The 21,672-nt window shown below is 38.0% G+C and overlaps 1 protein-coding gene across 1 annotated transcript in view; it reads left to right on the forward strand.

Moving 5' to 3' along the window:
• The window catches only part of LOC124794927 (sideroflexin-2), a 155,372-nt gene extending 134,168 nt beyond the window's left edge, over positions 1 to 21,204 (forward strand). The window contains exons 7-9 of the mRNA XM_047258635.1: positions 18,554 to 18,653; positions 18,743 to 18,790; positions 18,867 to 21,204. Of these exons, the coding sequence (XP_047114591.1) occupies positions 18,554 to 18,653; positions 18,743 to 18,790; positions 18,867 to 18,975 (257 nt within the window). The 3' untranslated portion in view covers positions 18,976 to 21,204. The remainder of the gene's footprint in view (positions 1 to 18,553; positions 18,654 to 18,742; positions 18,791 to 18,866) is intronic.
• The last annotated feature ends 468 nt before the right edge of the window (positions 21,205 to 21,672 follow it).

Genomic DNA, 21,672 nt, shown 5'->3' on the forward strand with positions numbered 1-21,672 from the left:
AATGACATATTTGCCTGTGCAAACCGTACAATGATCCTCTCTTGCAAGGAAGCGTCTCTCTCTGCACAATGGAAGAATGCTGAGGTGGTGTTGGTGAGTAAAGGACAAGGCAAAGATCCAGTGATAACCAACTCCTACAGACAAATTTATCTTTTAATGTTTTCGGCAAGATATTTTAAAAACTATTATGTGAGTGATTAAAAGGTCATAGACTGCAACACAGGATGAGCCCTCATCACACGGGGTTACAACGGCCAAGTCAACTGAAGGTACAATTAATAAGGCAATCTCACTAGCAACAGATACTAATGATGGTCTTCTAATAATTTCCGGGTATGCATCCGGATCCCGTCGACATTCTGCCACGATATTTATTAGAAGACGAAATACACCGGGAAAATTTCAGAAGTCACACTAATGATGGTGATCGATATTGCAGACACTTTCAATTACCTTTGGTGGCCATTAGTCTTTGGTTACCTTAAGAGATTTGGGATGTCCATGAACACTGTACAATTTCCTGAGAGACTATTGCTGCCGGGGATGTCCTCCTTTAATTTGACCAGAAAATAAAATAATGAAGACAATAACAAAAAGCTGTCTGCAGGGATCAGTGTGCGATCCAGACTTTTAGGCTGTAGCACTGCAGCCCATATTTACATGAGTTACATGATAGCAGTAACATAAGCAGACTGGTAGTATTTGTAAATGATGTGCTGTTCATTGGAAGCTGATTCCAGAAGAATTATAGAAGACAAACGTATTGTGGTGCTCCATGAACTTGAGGGATGGTGTCGAAGTGTCACATTGTCATTAGCACCTCTAAATGTGTATACTTACTGCTGAAAGGGAATGTATCAGGGAACCCTAAAATAAAATAAAATGATGATTAGAAGAAGCACATTAATGGTATATCTAGAGATACATTAATGGTATATGTATAGAGATACTTGTGGATGAGTTTCATAACTTTGTACATCATATAGATGGAGTAGGAAGGAAATGTTCAAATGTGATAAATAAAACTATAACCATTGCAGATAGGTAATTTCAGTTCCCTTGAAAACAATCAGAGTATCATCAGTCATAGAGTATGGTACAAGCATTTGGGCTCATAGATTGTATCTAGCAAAGCCATCCTCATTAGTGAGAAGAGTTCAACAAGGAGTGATACTAAGAATAACGGGTGCCTCCTGCACTACCCCGAATTTCACCCCAAATGATGCTTCATTAGTAATTGTAGGAATATGCCTATTGGACTTGGAAATGGAAAAAAAGAGGACCGCTATACTGGTTAAAGAAAGACAATCAAATGAAAGTACGAAGGGACTGAGACCAATGCGAAAAAGTTAATAAAAGATTACAGCTGTTGCAAAATGAATGGAACACATCAGACACAGGCAGGAGAATATACCAATCTCTTGCTAAAATCAGGGAGGGACTGAAAATGAGATTTCTTAACCCGTTGAAGGGATTGATACATTACCTGACTGCTCATGGCCTGTATGCCACTTTTCTTTACATAATCAATAGACAGATGAATGATAGCAGTGTGGGCATGCCAGAACACACATTGTGTGACTGCGTGCTCTATGGAGATGCAGTGGGTAAAGGCCGTCAGGCATTACGGATGGTGGATCCAAAAGTGGCACTGTGGAGCAAGTCAGTCTGTCGCATCTTGGACAGTACTGCAGCCACAGCATCCAGGAAAGCCGAGGAAGACTTCACAAGGCACTTAACCAAGTGTCAGCATGCTGTTATTCTGGCTAGGCAGTATACGCTGCAAATGGAGAGAAGACGACTGAGGTCAGCGACCACCAAATGAATTGGTCCTCAAGAATTTACGTTGCGTTGGAGCAATTGATCGTGGAACTGTGAACTCTTAAGATGTAACAGTGAATAGTAGAATTGCTTGTTATACTGTAACACTCTGTCGTGCTGCCCATTCGCCAAGGAATCCAGCAGACAATAACTGTTGACTGGGGTAGTATGAGGGCAGATTCAGTAATGAAAACAACCATCTACAGGTTAAATGCAAAAAATAAATAAATAAATAAATAAAAATGCTTTTAGTAGTTTCGTAACTAGTTAAGGGTTTATTGTGGTTTGTAGTATTAGTAGTAGTTGTATGAGTAAAGATGAAGTACTAGAAATAAATACAGTAATATATAAATTTATTGTTATCCAAAAGATGTGTTTTTAGTGGCCTATTTTAGCTTCCCAGATAACAGGCTGTAAGTGTGAAGATTAAATAAAATAAATAAGTCACTGTCTTCTCTGGTTTTGGCTCTTGAGGGAGAACGGGCTGCCAATACTCCACAGACATTCAGACATGTTTTCCTGCCATTTAATGGTACGGCAGGGTTCAAGCCATCATGAAGGTGAAGTGTGGACACATGCCACATTGATGTCTACTAATAGGTGTCCATATACTTTTGAATAGATAGTGTATAAGAAGAATTTAGACAGGTGAACACAATGCAGAAGATTTAAACCAAATTAATTTTTGTGTGCCACTGAAGACCAAAAGCTGTATCTCTACCACCTGAATAGTCTGTGGGAATCGAGATGTTACGTACAGTAATATCGAACACAACATTAAGTATTCAGTCATTTATAATGAATTAACTTTATTTTGATCATGTCGGTACAAACACATCCGCTCGGATACAGAGTTCAGAACACACTGAGATCAACAGTTTTCAAAGAAGTTCATTCTCAAAGATGAGGCGGTCGACTCTTGCAGTCGACAACTGCCACAAGTCTAATGTAGAGCTTTAATCTGCACTTGTCTCTCTCATTTTAGTAATACTCTGTTCTTGAAAAACTTTTAAAAAAGCTGTTGTAAAGAAAGCATTTTCACAAGTCAACAATGTGCTCCAAATATAGTAAGTGAGATAAAGAAACATGCTTGGATCTTATTGTTGTTGTTGCTGCCAGTCTGAAGACTTGTTTGATGTGGCTCTTCGTGCTAATCTGTCTTGTGCAAACTCGTTCTTCTCTGCATAATTACTGCCACATACATCCATTTGAGTTTCAGCTTTGGTCACCCTCTAAGACTCTGACCCTCCACACTTCCCTCTGTTACCAATGGTCTTCTCCCCCAAATCAACCAGCCAACCTCCATTATCAAATTGATGATTCTTTGAGTCTTCAGGTTGTGTTCTATCGACTGATCCCTTCTTCAAGTTGTTATCCAATTCATCATTACTGATCCCTGACTTTGTGCTCATATTCTGGTCACACTGCATTATGAACATTGATATGTTATACCTTGCTGAAATTGTGGAAATGTCTACTTTTATTTAGTGTATGAATGACACATCTTAGTTGAAATGGGGGTGACAAACTCCTGATGATACCCTCATCTCTGATGAACACTTGCCATTGAGGACAACAAACTGGGTTTTATTACATAAGAAGTCTTCAAGCCACTTACATATCTTCATTAAAATCTGCAGTGGGGCATTGTACCAACAACTTCTTGGATATTTAGGAATATGGAATCTGCTTGTTATTCTTCATTCATGGTTTGCAGGATATCACCTGAAAAAAGGGCAACCTGAGTTTTGCATGAGTGATGCTTTCTAAATCTATGCCGATTTGTGGACAGAAGCTTTTCTGTCTCAAGGAATTTATTATATTCAAACTCAGAATATGTTTAAGAAATTTGCAGAAAATTGATGTTAAGGCTATTTGTCTGTAATTTTACAGGTCTATTCTTTTACCCTTCTTATATACAAGTGTTACATGCAGTTGCTTGGGACCATGCACTGGGTGAGAGATTCATGACAAATGCAAGCTAAGTGAGGGGCCAGTGCCTTAGAGTACTCTCTGTAAAACCAAACTGAGATGTCATCTGGACCAGGTGACTTGTTTACTTTTAACTCTTTCAGTTACTTCTCTACATCAGCTATGCCTGTTATTATGTTCTCCATATGGGAGTCTGTCGACAGTCAAAAATAGGTATGTTTGTACAATATGAATCATTTGTTAAATGAGAAATTTAGAACTTCAGCTTTTCCTTTGCTGTCTTTTATTGTCACGTCAGACTGAGCAATGAGTGGCTGGATAGAAGCCTTTGATCCACTTAGCAATTTTGTGTACGATCAGAATTTTCTCCATGTCTTGGCAAGATCTTTTGCTGAGGTGTGATGATGGAAGAGGTTATATGCTTCATGCATCAATCTTTTTACTGGCTCACAAATTTTGACTATCTTTTGCCCTCCTTCATTTTTGCATTGTTTTTGGAACTGTGAGTGGAACATTCTCTGCTTCCTCAACATTTTCCAAATTTTTTTATTAAACCACTGGTGGTTCTTTTCTCTCCTTAATCCACTACTCAGCACAGACTTCTCCCAAGTGTGATTTATAATCTTTTTAAACTTTTACCGTAATTCCTCTGAGCCCAGTGTAGGCTCATTTTGTATAAATCTAAAACTATCACCACAGAATTGGGTGGACAGTAAAAACATCACCTGGGCCTTTTACTTGCATCCAAATGACTTCACAGTTAGACTCAATTTCAGCCTAGACAGACACAATGTTTTTGGTGAGTGCAAAGACCATTTCCCCTAGTCTGGCATCTAATCTGTCTTTTTAATAAATGTCCCATGCCTCACTAAATATTTCAGACTTTTGCACGTCAGATTTCAGCAAGTCTGTTATAAATACTTTGACAATTTACTGTTAAAATTTTGGCAGTCAAAATTTCTTCATGTTGTACGTGCTCTGATATCACTCTCCGCATATTGTCTGGCAAGTGTTCATCAGAGGACTCCAAACAACTGGCTAGTTTCTTGTCAACAGCACTAGAGTAATGATTTCAGATATGTAGGTAAACCCCCATTTAATAGACTTTGGGCACCCGATTAAATAACCTTGTAGTTCTTCAAAATTATATTGGTTTTATTACTTCCAATCACTGACTCCTACTGACATATCTGAGCTCAAATTGTTGAGCACTCTGTCAAAATCTGGCTGCTTTTCAGAATCATACTTTTGCTATTAGTCAAGTTCCTTCTCTTCTCTTATCATGCTGCAAGACAACTCTTCTGCATAATACATATTTTTGAATATAATTAATTTATGGCTAAAGGAGACAGTAGAATTGTTGAGCTGTCAACAGGCACACAAGAAAGACAGAAATCTTTGCTAGCTTTCAGACAAACCTCTACGAGTGCACATGCATCAGCAGCTGCCATCCCTCCGTCATGCACACGTACACCACTGCAGCTATACTGTACTGGCTGAACTCACAAAGCCAGGACTGCAGTTTGGCAGGTAGACTGGTGTGATGGGTTGTGTCAGGTGTGGGTGGTAGAGGTAGACAGAGGTGGGATGTGGGAGACAGGTTTGGAGAAGACCAGCCGATGGCTTGGAGGAGGGTAGCAGCTGCACGGGACTGGAATGTGGAAGGGAGAGGCAGCATGTGCAGATTAGAAGTGTGACAGATGCACCAGAGCCAGTGAGTTTGTGCAGCACACGATGACGATGACACAGAGGAGTGGCTCGAGAGGGAATGACAGGACAAAGATCATGGGACTGGTGGATACAGGGTGTGTGTGCAGTGGGTTAGTGGAGATCAAGGCAAGGTGGACTATGGGAGTGAAAGATGTGTAGCAAGGATAACTTCCACCTACGTCATTCAGAAAAGCTAGTGAAACAGGGAAACATCTGTCAGCAAACATATACTGTTTCTTCATATATATAATTTTAAACAAAAATTTTACGCATAACAGTGTGCTGTTTTGTTTTCATCTTCTTAGTCAGTTTTAATAGAAAACCTGCATATTAGGAAATTTGTATTTATGGCGTATTGGCTTATGATTCAATACTACTATGCAATCTGAATCATCTGAAACTCTGTAATTCTACCCCTTTGTAGATAATGCTATCCTTGAGTTCATTGCGTATTTCTTCCAGAACATTTATGTAAATTGTTGGTATGTAAGTTTTATGCAGTGTTGATCATCTAGTATATTTTTATTTAAGCAACATTTCTGCAGGAAGCTTTTGAGGATAGGGTTTGTAAGTTTGTGAAGAGGAATTTTGCTTGCAGTAAATGCTTCACATAGATACATGTTAACCTGACTTTTTTGGTTACCTTTTGACAAATCCATGCTACTATAATTTGCCTGTTGTCAGAAGTTGTTGCCGTGGCCATTTCTTCTGCATTTCTGCAATATGAAGACTTGTCTTGACGTACTGGTCTATTTGAAACAAGTTCGCCCCCCCCCCCCCCTCCCACCCACACACACACAAAACGTTTTTCTCGCAACTCAACAATGTAAAACAATTCCGTCATATGTAAATGTTCCAAGATGAACAGCTATCCACGAAACAACGTTTCTTTTTTTTGGACGGCATGGCACACAACACGTTACACACTATACATTGTAAACATGCTCAACTGTGTACAAGTAAATAGAAAGTTAAACTGAAACAATGGACGTGTGACTAAAAGCTTGCGTAGTTTAATTGTTGCCTACGCATACAGTTATGACAGCGGAGGGGATTAACTGGTGGGCGCAGGAGCATTGACCCTGTCTGCCTGTTCCTGTTCCTCTTCAGTAATGATTTCACTAGGCAGTTATAGGTCGCAGTCAATCTGTGAGACATCGAAACTAGATCGAGCTAGAGAGTGCTCGTTTAAATTTTTAAAATATTGTATACAGGGCGTAAATTTACACTACTTTTTAGTTAAAATATGTAATAACCAGTGAAAAGGAGCCAAATATGTAAACTCACATGTAACATGCAAATGCATGATGATGCGGTCTCCACTAATCACATTGTTGTACCTTAACAAATCAGAGTTTATCTGATGTGGCTCATTTTCTGGGGATCGAGCCCTTCCCTGGAACCTTACTATAATACTGGTATTATTGTCAAGAGTCCTATTGAATTGGTGTCTATTGTCACCATTAACTCTCCACTTTTGTCTTACTCTATTACCTTGCTGCTTACTGTTATCATTTCTGCTATTCCTTGGCCATATAGTTCCATTATTGTTATTTCTATTTATGTTGTTGTTGTGCATTTCACTTGTCCAACTGGTGATCTAGGTATTCTTACAGGTTATTTATCTTTCCCCAGTTTTTTCCTATCAGCTTATTCTGTACACTCCATGGCAGACAGCTTATAATAACGTCTAAGAGATGTTCCTCTCAAATTGGCTATTGGGTCACCTGAAGTACTTAACTTTGTTCAGTTGGTACTTGACAAAATCCCTATAGCCTTTTCAGTTTTTTTCTGTTGCAAGGTTTTGCTTTCAATAACTCCAAACAAAGTTTTTTCTAGCCTCCTTAAGTCCAGTGTTGTGGTTAACAAACCCCATTGTGCTGTTTCTCCTGTTAGAAGATTTGCAACAAATCTAATTTTGTGATTGTCAGCCCAGTTATTTGGTAACATGCCATCAAATGCTTTCAGGAATAAAACAGGACGTAAACCACCAGATGGTGTGAAGTTAGGAAACTTATGATTTACACATTTGCTAAATATAACTGTGAAATCTTCATTTGAATTATAATTTAATTTGATTTTAATTGACTCTTCCTCATGTCTCTGTCTTTCATTATGACTTGTGTAGTATACATTTAGTATGCTGTTACTTATAAGTGTTACTTGTCTGTTAGTGTAAATAGTACGGAACATACTTTTATTAATATCATCCTTAATTTCACTAAATGTACAAGTGTATGTTTCACAAAATTGACTGATAGGAAATTTAATTAGTGTTTATGACTATCGACAATATAACTGTGTGTGGCCTACTGGATAGCAGGCTAGGTTCAATGGTGACTGCTGCTACTGCGTGTGGCTGTGCTCCGGTTGTTGTAGTAGTGCAGTGTGATGTAATGCCATGCTATGGAGGGATGGCTCTCAGTGAACGCTGCCAACTGTTGCTGAGGTAAATGCGTGTGTGATGGGTAGGAGACGTACCTGTAGGCACCAGTTCTTCTCGATAGAAGTCACTCTTAATGTTGACTTGAAAATGTACATTGCAATTGATAAATGATCTGAAAGGTATCTTGGTAGTTATTTTTAATGAAATCTCCTCAGTATGTTGTTTAAAGGCTTGTTTGTACCGGTTTCTTTGCCTAACAATGCCGTTTTTATTACCATTGTGAAGCTGTTCATATTTGCTGTTAAATTAATTTCACCTGCCGAACTTAAGCTTACGGTTTTTGTTAATAAAGCACACTGCTATTTGTTAGATGCAGCCATCTTAATTCTGAGTTTATGTGGCACAGTTTTTAACACTGGCATCATATTTGCTAATATGCCCTTGTTTTCTGCTAATTATTTTGCTTATTTTTGTGATCATTGTCTGTACTGTTTCTTCAGTAATGTGTTCGCCTTCTGGATTCCTGCCCCTGTATGATCCTCTTGCATTTTAATCTCATAGTGACTTCATCCACTGTTCTGCAGTTTCCAAAAATATGGTCACCAAGTGTGAGGATTTCCACTATCTTGAAGTATGCTTTCACCTTATGCAACAGGGGACCCCCACTAGTTACAGCTGTTCTTTCCGTATAGCTGCTTTTACTGTGAAGGAGAAAAGGCTATGTACTTTGGGCACAATCTGGTTTATTGGCTGGGCTACATCTCAGATTCAATTTACAACTCAGATTATATCAAGTTGTTTCACAAGTACATCTCATCTCACAGATTTCTGTCATCAGACTCCTCTCTTTTCTTCGTTCTACATTCGTAGTTCTATGTTGAAAAAAACCATGGAACTTTGCCAGGGAGGAGCTCCATGACATGATGTATGGTGCTGCAAACTCAGAGTGACTACTTGTGATGATTGAAACTTGTCAAAAGTGTATCTTTTACTGCTGCACTACACCCTAGGAGCACCTCAGACATAAAAATCCAATCCCAAGAAACCCAGAATTGTCTCAATACCTTACATAACAATAATAATGTTGCTTGATCATAGATGAATGCCAATTATGAATGATTACTCAATTGAACTAACTGCCAAGAGTACAAGTGTTTCTCAAAACCCCTGAAATGTTAACCAATGTATCTATACCCTTACAGAATGTACGGCTTAGCCAAACACCTGGCACAGTTACCAAAAAATTTCATGGGTTACTGTCCACCATGTCAAGAACTACAGAGTTTATAAATGTGCTTCAACAGATATGTGAAGGGTGAGCACCTAGTCAGCTTTGACGTCACATCTCTCCTCTCAGGAATATTGCTAGAAGATTGCATGATGTTGCTGGAGAGTCACTTTGATAGTGACACAGTGAAACTGTTTCAACATGCGCTCATCACCACCCACTTTCATTGTGTGTAAAGTTCTACGAAGAAATAGACAGAATTGCCATGGGATCCCCCCAAGTGCCAGGCATTGCCAACCTGTACGTAGAACACTTAAAGGAAACAATTTTTGAAACGACACACCTGAAACCAAAGGTGTTCTACAGGTATATGGATGACACATTCGTGGTTTGGCCACATGATGAAGGAAACCTGTGCCACTTCAGTAGCATACAGGAGAATAACAGGTGGAAGAAACCGGTTGGCTTCTGTTCGTAGTCATAAAGAAGAACCCTAATGGCATACTGGGAAATTACATCTACAGGAAATAAACACACACAAAACACCAATAGCTACTACTAACTGGAGCAATGCAAATCTATGCTCACCATCGTTGTACACAGAGTGCAAGCCATATGTGAAAAGGACAGTCTACCTTTCAGGTTATAGCATCTGTGAAACCTTTTGCTAAAACAGCTACTTGGAGATACAAAGTAAGATGCCACTCTCCAGCCAAGCAAGAAGAACAAAAAAAAAAATTGAGATGAACAAACCAAGTGGCTGGCATTATTTTCATGTTTAGGGCTGCCCACAGCCAAGAGTGCCTGAACAATAGAGAAGCACAACATAAAAATCATTTTCTGCTCAGTGGTTAAAATCAAGAACATGCTTGGGTCTGTCAAAGACCAACTAGGGCTTCAGGCACATGGCACCTATGGCATCAGTTATGAGGGTGGCCTGCAGTACATCAGCTAGGTGCAATGATGCATCTCATAGCACTGAACACAACACGTGAGGAGCATTCAATTTGGCCAGACTGACAAGTCTGCATTGGCAGTCCACAGCAACTAAGGCCACTCATTCGTTTTTGAACAGACAAAGATGCTGTGCTGCACCAACACATTCTGGAGTTGGGCCATCAAAGAAGCAGTGGAAATAAGATTTCTGTAATCTTGTCAAACTGTAAGTGTACTAATCTGTGAGCAATGGAGTAAACTCAGTGTCTCATTCAGTGGAAGTTCATTGTATTGCTGTAAAATGTTTTTTGTGATAGATTCTCAAGTAACATACACAACACTGTTTTTTATTACAACGGTGGTTTGAAAAGTTCTTGGAATTACCACAAGAGGTCAGCACTAGTGCAATGAGTTGTTCACGTGATATTCATTGGACTGTTGCCTGTAAACACGTGCCACATCAGTGCTGTTGGAAGAGAGCTGTGGTGGTGACGACTCTGTTGTTGTTCCCGCGTAGTAATTTGCGAAGATGGAAAAAATCGAAAAGAAAGGTATGGAAGCAAAGGACATTTATGCCAATTTCCAGAATACACTGGGGGACTCTGCTCCTTCATATTCAACTGTGTGGAAAAATAAGTGGAAAAATAAATGATTTATGCAGTGGTCAGCAAAGATGTGTCACTACTCCAGAAATCATTCTAAAAGTGCACAAAATGGTCATGGAGAATCGCCCATTGAAAGTGCGTGAAATTGCGCACGCTTGCTAGATGTCATCTGAAAGGATATATCACATTTTAACTGAAGAAGTAGAAATGAACAAATCATCTGCAAGATGGGTGCCACGACTCTTGACGCTGGATCAAAAACGCATGAGAATGGACATATCGGAACAATGTTTGGCCCGTTTTAGGAGAAATGAACAAGATTTTTTGTGCCAGTTTGTAACCACAGATGAAACTTGGGTGCACTACTATACCCCAGAGATAAAAGAACAGTCAAAGCAGTGGAAACATGCTGATTCTCTGCCACCAAAGAAAGCAAAGACAATTCCTTCGGCTGGAAAGGTCATGGCATCAGTGTTCTGGGATTCGAAGGGGATTCGGTTTGTAGATTACCTCCCCCACTGGGCAAACAATTACTGGAGAATACTATGCTAAGCTCCTGGACAAATTTCAACAAAAGATACATGAAAAAAGGCCAGATTTAGCAAGGAAGAAAGTCATCTTCCATCAAGACAATTCATGCCCGCACTCATGTACCGTCACCGTGGGAAAATTTCGCATACTAAGGTATGAATTGTTGCCACACCCACCTTATTCACCTGATATGGCTCCATCAGACTTCCATCTCTTCCCAAAACTGAAAATTTTTCTTGGTGTACGAAGATTCACTTCAAACAAAAAATTGATAGCCCGAGTTGACAACTATTTTGCAGGCCTGGAGGAAACACATTTTTGAGATAGGATCAAAGCACTGGACACATCGTTGGACCAAGTGCATTAACCTACAAGGAGACTACATCGAAAAATAAAAAAAAGTTTCAGTTTGTAAGTACTTTTTTCTATTCCATTCAGAGAAATTTTCAGACCACCCTTGCACTTTCACTGCTTTGCATATTTATTAGTACTCACATCAATGTGATGACCAATCTCAATTATGATGTAGCACTACAATCACACATGGCCACCTACAGTGATCTCTGAAACAGTCTGACAGTAGATAAATGTTTACTGTGCACGTCCACATATGAATTTAAACAAATAAACATCACACAGTTGGTGTCAAATTACACAGTCTGTGGACTCAGTATGATTTAAACTAAGTGATATTAAAGCACAGAAATGTATATAATTGATAGAGAAAAGTTAACACCATGGTATAAGCAGAAAGTAACCTTGCTGCAGTATACAGTTGATGGATAGTTTATACAGTTGACAAAAGGAAATGAAGGACGTACTTCATCTACTTCAATCACAGTGTAGACACTTTTATTGTTCGAAGATGATTAGCTTCAACAGTCTTATGCTGCCATCATCTGAACTAGGGGAAAACGTAAAGATAATAAGGGGCAGGGGCAACTACAATTAATTTCACCAATTACATAAAATACAAAATTCCACATACCTTATGGAACTTGTAAAATTGCATGTTACATTGTGTGAAGTCAAAACATAAGAGGCACTCCACACATGTATATACCTTGATAAAAGCCCATTTGATAAAATGCACACAGTTGATAACATTCTTGTATCATCCATGCAAATTGGTGGTGAACATGACTCTCCCAAGCTTGCTGCACAGCACTACGCTGCCAATAGAGTGTTAACATAGAGGCAGCAGATCCGCTACAAAGCCTGTGTATCTTACAAAATACTTTGACCAAAGACGTTCACAAAGAAACAACATATGAGATTACACAAGGTTTACACTTTGAGTGCTGGCCTTTGATTTTGAAACATAGGCATAGCATGTATGAATGCTGGTGGCATAATTCCCACACATGCCTGATGTTGCTGGTACTCATGCTACCAGCAGATTCATTATATAGTTGTGGCTTATGTAATAGCTCATGTGGGAATGAAAATTTTTGGGAGTGGAGGGGTACCTACAGGTGACATAACGATATTTTGGAATCTTGGAAACTATATATTTGTTTATTGAAATGCATAGTTGAAATCTGCTATTGTGGATGAGCCATACATTCAAAAAACAATTTTATTTACAGAATAACTGGTTAGTTAACAAAATATGAAAGGTTACAAATCATTTTGTACACCAATGCCATGAAGTCCCTATTTGTAAGTACTGTTGCCATGTTTAGAATTATGCAAAAGCTTAATTAGAAGCTTAACTGATTAATGTCAGGTGTCATTTGATCTTGAAAAGTTAGGGCAACAAACTTAATTACCAACTGTTTAGTTTCAGAAAACCTGTAACGTTTGACTGTGAAGTCTGGATTCTTAGGTCTTTAATGATAGGTGTCAATACATCCAAAATGGTTGATTAGCTCAGTTGAAGTTCATCATTATGAGCTGTAGTGACATTTTCAATTACTCATTACTTTTAATTAACATGGGTCCTAGAAAAACTACATACATTACTATAATCAGTATCTTGGAAGTTATCTTCTGAACAATAAATTTGCATGGAAGATGGTCCAAATAATATTTGGATAGATTTGTGCATATGCTACATGTATACATGGTGTACATAAAGTCTGGGAACACTTTCAATTATTTATTTTACAATAACCAAACATTGTACAGGTTTCTTTTTCTTTTTCTCTTTCTCCCCCCCCCCCCCCCCCCTCCCCCCCATATATAGTTTGGTAATTTGACGATAGTCAGCGCTAGTTGCAAACATGGCGAGTTCAGGTGCGGAGCGAGCTTTCTGTGTATTGGAGTTTGACAAAAACAAGTGTGCTACAGCTGTTCAATGGATGTTTAGAATCAAGTACGGTAAGAAGCCACCAACAAGGAAGGCCATTTTCCACTTGCATAACAAATTCGTTATGACGGGTTGCTCGTGCCCAGCAAAGAGAAGCGGACTTCCCAGTGTGAGTGAAGTGAATGTGGAGCGCGTATGAGAGACATTCATAAGGACTCCAAAGAAATCGGTGCGTTGTGCATCCCGTGAACCCGAAATGGCTTCAATGACAGTGCGGAAAGTCCTGCGACAGAAGCTGTCTATGAAACCATTCAGCTTGGAACTAGTGCAGAAGCTCAGTGATGACGACAGAGACAAGCGTTTTGAGTCGTGTTTGCAGTTGCAACAATTGAATGAGGATGGGGATGACATTGTTGATCACTTAATTTTTAGTGGTGAAGCCACTTTTCACACTAATGGAAAAGTGAACAGGCATAATTGTCAAATCTGGGGTACAAAGCATCCAGGATGCATTGAATTTGAGTGTGACTCCCCAAAGGTAAATGTTTTTTGTGCCTTGTCAGATCAAAAACTGTATGGGCCATTCTTCTTCGCCAAGAGCACTGTCGCTGGATATTCCTACTTGGACATGTTGCAGCAATGGCTGATGCTTCAAATGCAGTCGGACTCCCCATTCATCTTTCAGCAGGATGGGGCTCCACCCCATTTTCATCATGATGTTCGTGGGTACCTGAACACTCAGCTGCCGCATTGATGGATCAGCCGTGCTACAGAAGGGGACAGCTGTTTCATGAAATGGCCTCCCTGATCACCAGATCTCACTCCATGTGACTTTTTTCTGTGGGGACACATTAAAGATCTGGTGTATGTACCGCCTCTACCACATGATGTAGCAGAGCTCCAGGAGAGAATACGGGAAGTGATTGTCACAGTCGATGAAGCCATGCTGGAACGGGTATGGCAAGAATTCGATTACCGTATTGACGTCTACCAGGTCACTCATGGTTCGCATATCGAATGTTTGTAAAAAAATCTTTCAGAGTTTCTCTTCAAAATGCATTATGTATGACATCTTTACAATGTTTAGTTCTTGTGCAATAAATAATTGAAAGTGTTTCCTGACTTTATGTACACACTGTATTATGTGTATATTTAGATAGAAATTAAGGAAAAAATTATATTTGTTTGTAGGATTGCAATAAAAGCTGATGGAAAGATTCCAGCCTGCTCTGTTTCAAACCAGGACAGTGGTCTCTTAACTGAGCATCGCATGGGCTGGGGCGTTACAAAAAGTACGTCAGGAACACACTGATTGGAAACCAGCACAGGATATGGGTAGAATAGACATGCAGCATCAGGACTCAATGCCTGGATTCACCCCCCACCCACCCACCCTGCCATCACCGGCTGTGACATCTCTTCCAAAGGAATGCAATTGGCCCGTCCGTTAGGTCCTCAGCAGAGGAGCCTGCAGTCCAGTTTCTACAAAGGAATGAAGTGGGCATGAACCCAACACTTTGCTTGAACATGATGAATAGCAAACTTGTCAAAACATTGTGGCAACACAAAACCTCAACTTGGCAGATAACTGAATAGAAAATTTCATCAATATTACAAGCTGTTACATTCTGCAAAATTGTATAATAGGAAGAAGGTTGCACGCTGCTAAATTACGAGCTGTTATCTCTTGTGCACTCTTACAAAATTGTTAAACAATGAGATAGAATGGCACTGCAGCAATCTACTGTTTGCACAGTTGGTGTGGAGATACTGTGAAACTTAAGTCACTCAACGTGTCTCCATCATTCCTGTACTTCTCTTTGAAGTTTGCATGCTCTTATTTTGTAGATTTACTCCTGGGTTTTGTATTCTGCCATTGGTAATTTTCATGTCATTCTTCAGCTAATAGCACAAATGTTGTGTGTCATAAAATACTTTCTTGGATCTGATTGTATTACAAAATGCTTGAAACATTGATTTAAGGTATCATTCCATATGTAAAATGTTAGAATGACAAAAAATTATTCCATGTGTAAAACATTAGAATGACAGATATAATTATTTTAATTAATTCTGAAAAAGCTGCTAAATCTGGTTTTAACATTCTACTGAAGAAATAACCATGACATTAGAGATCCAAATTATGAGTTAAAATAGTGGTATGTACCTAACAAGAAGCCAGCATCTGAACTTATTTTCTATAACTAACACACACAAAGTTAAAATCTGAAGACTTTACCAGTAACTATTAAATCAGTATGTAGGTGCTCAGATTGCCTTCCACTGGCACCATTTTGTGGCCACAACATGATTTCCACAGAGCTGTATTTTGCATGTATAATGCAGTGCTATGTTGAAACAATATCCTCTTATGCAAGAAGACATCAGCATCTCACTGTGCCCTAAACACATACAAAAAGCTCTTCCCTCTTGACCTGAAAAAGAAACTTGTACAAACACTTATAATTCTAATTATTGATTACAGTGATGTTATCCTGCAAGGTCTTTCTCAATAAAGTTCACAGCACATGGAAATAGTTATGAATGTCTGTGTTTGGTATATCTATGATGTTCAACTCTTTGATCTTGTTTCACCATCGTATGTGCAATTATCCTGGCTGCATGCAGACAGGCACAGACATTTCCATACACTCTGTCTTCTCTATTTTCATGTTAACGAATACTGTCTTCTCATTTCTCCTCAACCATAATCTGAACAGCATGGCAGAAACACCCGTTCCCATCAGAGCAAAATCCTTTCTGTCCCACTCCATTGTTCAAGTGCTTTCTTGAAGTCCTTTTCTGTAGCAGGAACCTAACTCTGGAATATCCTTCCTCACTGTATTAGAGAAATGAATAACATCTCTGACTGCAGAAGACTGTTAATGACACATCTATTGAAGCAATAATAAGGATTACCATTATGACTGTATGCACTAGTTACCCTTGCACATTCTGCTTTCCAAATAGATCTTCCTCATTTCCCAGTATTCTTAGCTGATGCATTGTCCTTAAATTTCCTCTCCCCAGAACTCGCTATATCAGTAAACATCTATTATGTACACCCACAAATTCTTTGCATATCTGCCACTATCATTATTGTTGTTATTGTCATCATCATCATCATCATCACTATTATTATTATTATTACCACTATCAGTAGCAGCAGCTGCTTAAAATTGTTGTTTCTTATGAAACTACGATGTAAAAAAAGGTACTGCATGTGTGAAACCATGGCCCAATATAAGAGGGGCCATGATGACTCTAAGGAGATCAGGTTAAATAAGTAAATAAATAAAATAAGTTGGCATGTTATGTAAGGTACATGGTAGGACACCATTACAGTAGTCTGTGAGCCACCATTTTACAGTAAAGATGTTCGTTTAAGAGAGTGTACTATAAATTGAAAAGTCTGAGTGTGTATACCTTTGTCAGTGCCTAATTACTCTCATTAAATGAGTTGGTATAATAAGCATTTAAGTGAAAATTTAGCTGATGAAAACATGTGACTGAAGTGTGCACAGTACCTTGGTGAGATGATCTAAAGTTCCCATGATGTGACATATTACTACCTGTATCTTTTTTTTTTTTTTGCTCTCTAATTTCCACATGTGGTGACATCTGTGTACCAAGCTTGCCCACTGAATGGCTAATTACAAATGAAATGTCCTCTTTTTCACTCTAAGCATGAGACAGCATATTGAGACTTGGTATGTACTTCACCGTTAAGCTCATATATCCTAAACGTTTACACTTAATAAATTTAGCCTCGGCTGTCACAGCTGGTGCCTGAAAATTTAATAGTACTTACAAGCTGAAAATCTAAGTGTCAGTCGATGAGATGGGCAGGGATATTATAACTGCCAGCACAGTGCTGGGGAAAGGTGGGGATCCAGCTTCTTGTCTGATCTGAATTTGTCACTGCAGTATCACTTTCACTTGTGAGTAATGTTATGGGCAGGGTAGATTTTCTGTGTCAGCAATTACGATAAGCTAAGAAACATTTGCTTTTATTTTTCATAATCAGGCATGATGATACAAGTGTAATCACTTATTGTTATGATGGGTATCAACCTACATTTTACTACTTGACTGTACTCATAGGTGAATAACTGTGGCACAAATCTTTGAGGCAACTGGAAGTAAATTAAATTGTTCCAACAAAAGTGAATGGAAATGAAATGCCGTGTGGCTAGGACCTCCCGTTGGGTAGACTGTTCGCCTGGTGCAAGTCTTTCGAGTTGACGCCACTTCGGCGACTTGCGTGTCAATGGGGATGAAATGATGAAGAAAGACAAACAAAACCCAGTCATCACGAGGCAGAGAAAATCCCTGGCCCCGCCGGGAATCGAACCCAGGACCCTGTGCGCGCGAAGCGAGAACGCTACTGCAAGACCATGAGCTGCGGACAACAAAAGTGAATGAACAGAATCTTTACTGATTTCTACTTCTGCTGCTTCACAAATAGTTAATTATGGGCCTCAAGATGAATGTAGAAAGGTGATGTTGTTGGCCACCTTAAGTTTGCAATTGTGTGCAATCTTCCACACTGTCTGAAGTGTTGACATCTGTCATAACTATCTCAGGCGTCCATTCTTGTAACTTATTGAAAGTTTTTGTGAATATTTTGCTATTTGACAAATAACTTTATGCAATGTGCTTTTTGAAGTTTTCCTGTCAGATCAAATATTCCATCTTTTTTTTTTTTTTTGGGGGGGGGGGGGAGTGCTTGTGGGATGTACTCACAAAAGAATGTTTAAAACTTCATGGAAATGTGTTGCTTTTCTGTTGTCGTCATTTTCCTCAATTGTTCAATTCTCAACAGACAGAAAACACAAAGTATGCCACTCAAGGATACAGTTAATGAGAATCATGAATCTCTTTGTGTTGGTGTGATAGTTTAATTTTGGACAGTCCCATTGTACTAAGATCACTGTGCTGCCATGTGTGCTGTTTGAGTAATGAAAAGAAAGTTCATATCAGTCTGCAAAAAGAACATTTCCACATCACAAGGAACAGAATTTTAGTATAACAAAATTGCAATATGTAAAAAATGTTTCAGTGACTTATTTTGTTACTGTTAATTCAAATCTAATTCTTGTTTAATCTGATACATTAGTAATGAATATTAAGTATCATATCTTTTTTTGTAGCAATTCTACCAATAGTGATGGAACGCCTGGAAAAGTACCCATGGATGCAAAAAATTAAACCTCTCCATGCACCAATACAAGTTGTACTTGTAGGTTGCTTGTGAGTATTCATCACATTAAGCTTTAAAAATAGAGATTCTACTTTGTACATATAATTGCTTAACATTCCCTATCTTTCTTTTTTCTTAGTTTGACATTCATGGTACCTGTGGCCTGTGCATTATTTCCACAAAAATGGTAAGTAAGAATCTTTATCCATATCGCAAGAATTTATCTCTTTTAACAGCATTTACATGTAATGTGTATTTTTCAGTTCCTTAAAAGTGAGCACCCTAGCATTGCTTGAGCCAGAAGAATATAACAAACTGAAGAAATCTGGACTAGAAATTCCAGAGTACGTTTATTTCAACAAAGGCCTCTAACAGCCAGCTTTATTTGAAGGAATATTGTTTCAAAACTATCTGAGACACAGTTGTTGATATGTGATATTAAATTAGTAATTTTATAATTTGAAAAGACAAACACAAATTAATTTCAAAATACTATTATAATGTAAGATCTGACGACGACAAAATAAGTTATAATTTTTCCATGTAATGTGTGTACAAAAAGAAATACAGGAATCTGTGAGAGGTTTTCAAGTCAGAAAAGTTTGTGTAATAGCCTCTCTGATGTGTTAAAAGTAATCATTGTTGGCAAAACTAAAAAAATCAGGGCTCAAGTAGCTGTTCACCACTCATGTCTCTTTTATAGCAGTATATTGTATTGTATAGTGCACATTATGCTACAGATTATATATGTTTTATTCCATTTTCTTTTTCTGCTTGTAAGTGAACAGGTTACAGGAGACAAATCACACGTGTTGATATTCATACAGTAAGCCAAGAATATAAAACACTGTTATATCATTGTTGGGAAACAAAGTAGTATCGCATATCACAAACATCAGCTTGCCATCCACTGATATCATGTTTTTAATTGCATACTACTGAAGATTAATTATTTAATTATTCATGTTAAGTGTGGAATCTTGTTTTGTAAATGGGTGTCATTCATTTTTAGATGTCAATTTATGTGACAAACAGAAATATTATTGATATTATTGGTCTTATACACAAATTATTATTATTATTATTATGTCTTTTTACATTTGGCAGTGAACTTTGAAAGAAATCTGGCTTTCAAAGAAAGCATTCTTTGTGAGCAGGTTTGCTTACCCTCTTCCGTCCAAGGAGCACCGTTTCTTCTTTTTGGTTGCTCAACTCTGTGTAGCCCATTCATAAATATCTTCTTGCAGAAGAGATTCTTGTCACAGGCATCTTCAAGTTTGATTTGTGGGAACTGAAGATCTTCTTTGGTATTTCTAAACTAGGGTATTGTGGTGTCAGGTTTTGAATAAAAAGACAGGAAGATCTTGCTCAACCTGTTCCCGTCCATTCATTTGAGGTGACTGTAAAATTGTACAGTTATTTTGCAGATTGTCTTGCATTATGGACAGGGTTTTGGCTGCATGCATAACTATTGGTTTCAGAACTGTTTCACAGTGATGTACTTGAGTGTTTTGTGAAAGTCCGTGATTGGGGACAAAAAGAAATATCTATGATGTTATTGCTGAAGCTGCCAGATGTAATAAGAATTTTGTGAATGTCAGCCGTTGCCCATGTTTTACCTTAATCTCAGGTCACATCTACAGCTCATATAAAGTGCCTTTATAAAATAGAATAATTCACAAAGATTTTAAAATTCCAAAACATGAGTGATTTCGTATAATTTGGTGTCACTGAAAGATTGAAACTTAAAATGCTTGAAAGTTCTGGTCACCTTCAATTCTTTGTTGTGAATCACTGTTTGGCCAGATCAGATCCCAATAACTTTACTACCAATGTCTCTCTGGACTTCCATTTGTGCCATCAGATGTCCTTAGCTTTAGTTTAAGTACGCCTCATGATTCACAATGGTAACCTAGCATTTTAGAATATGGCACAATGTTTGCTGTATTTTCATTGTTGTTTCTGAATGAGTATTTGCTATTAGGTAGTGAGTCAAAATGGTGTATAGCAAATAATGTTAATAACTAGTCACTATATTAGAACTATGAGTTTTTTTAGTAGTAAAATTTATGATCAATATGTGCTCTTCCAATTCATTTAGACAAAAATTGAACAAAATCAACTGACTAGACATCATTGTGTAGAGTATGTATCTGATTATTTCCATATTGATACCATTTTTGTCATGTAAAGAATGTAAAGTAGGTCAGTGTATCCTTTTTTTCTCAAATTATTTAATGCATAGTTGAGTAAAAGAGTCAGCAGTGATAAACTATGCAGTCTAAAAGCACACAAACACTGCACCGTTTCCATTAAAACATAACTGTTTCAGTCCACTGTATTAGTGTAGTGTTTTTGAAACTTGTAATATCTTTGGTTTATGGTATCCCTCCTAAAAGGTTGATTCATTGACAATATTAAGTGCCTGAAAATTCAAAATAATCTTATTATGTATGTTTTCCACTTAAAAAACATTTATAAGAAACATAATGATCAGCATTACTGGTACACTGTAGCAGGGACAGTATTTTGGTTGAACTTACTTTTTTTGTGTGTGCTGTATGTCATGTATTTTATGTGAAAATGAGTAATAAAACAGTTCCCTAGCCAATCACAGATTGCAGGGAACACATGAAACATTCAGATTCTTTTTATTGTTAGTGTTCTGTGCTGGGAATATTACTGTTTAAAGTGAATTAGTAATTTATTGACACATTTAAAATATTCTTATAACAAGGTATGGTATTGGTAACTTTGTTGTCAACTCATAAATCGAGCACATTAATCAGCAGATTTAGCTCTTAGGAGTCTAAAAGGATTTCACATGATTTCTGTGGCCATTCCAGTAGCCACAGCGATCTTTGCTTTCGTTGTAGAGATTGCAGTTGCTGTTTGTCCTCAATTAATCCACTAAATATGTGCATCTGCGTAAAGACTTCTTTATTTTCAAATTATGTTTCTACATAACACTATATCCAGAATCTCTTTTGAGATACTAAAGATTCATTCGAGTCATATTATAACATGATCTGTAGCATTTTGTAGCTTCTATGATATTACTTCTACTGC

This window comes from Schistocerca piceifrons, chromosome 4 (assembly GCF_021461385.2).
Source record: "Schistocerca piceifrons isolate TAMUIC-IGC-003096 chromosome 4, iqSchPice1.1, whole genome shotgun sequence".
In the NCBI taxonomy this organism is placed as follows: Eukaryota; Metazoa; Arthropoda; class Insecta; order Orthoptera; family Acrididae; genus Schistocerca; species Schistocerca piceifrons.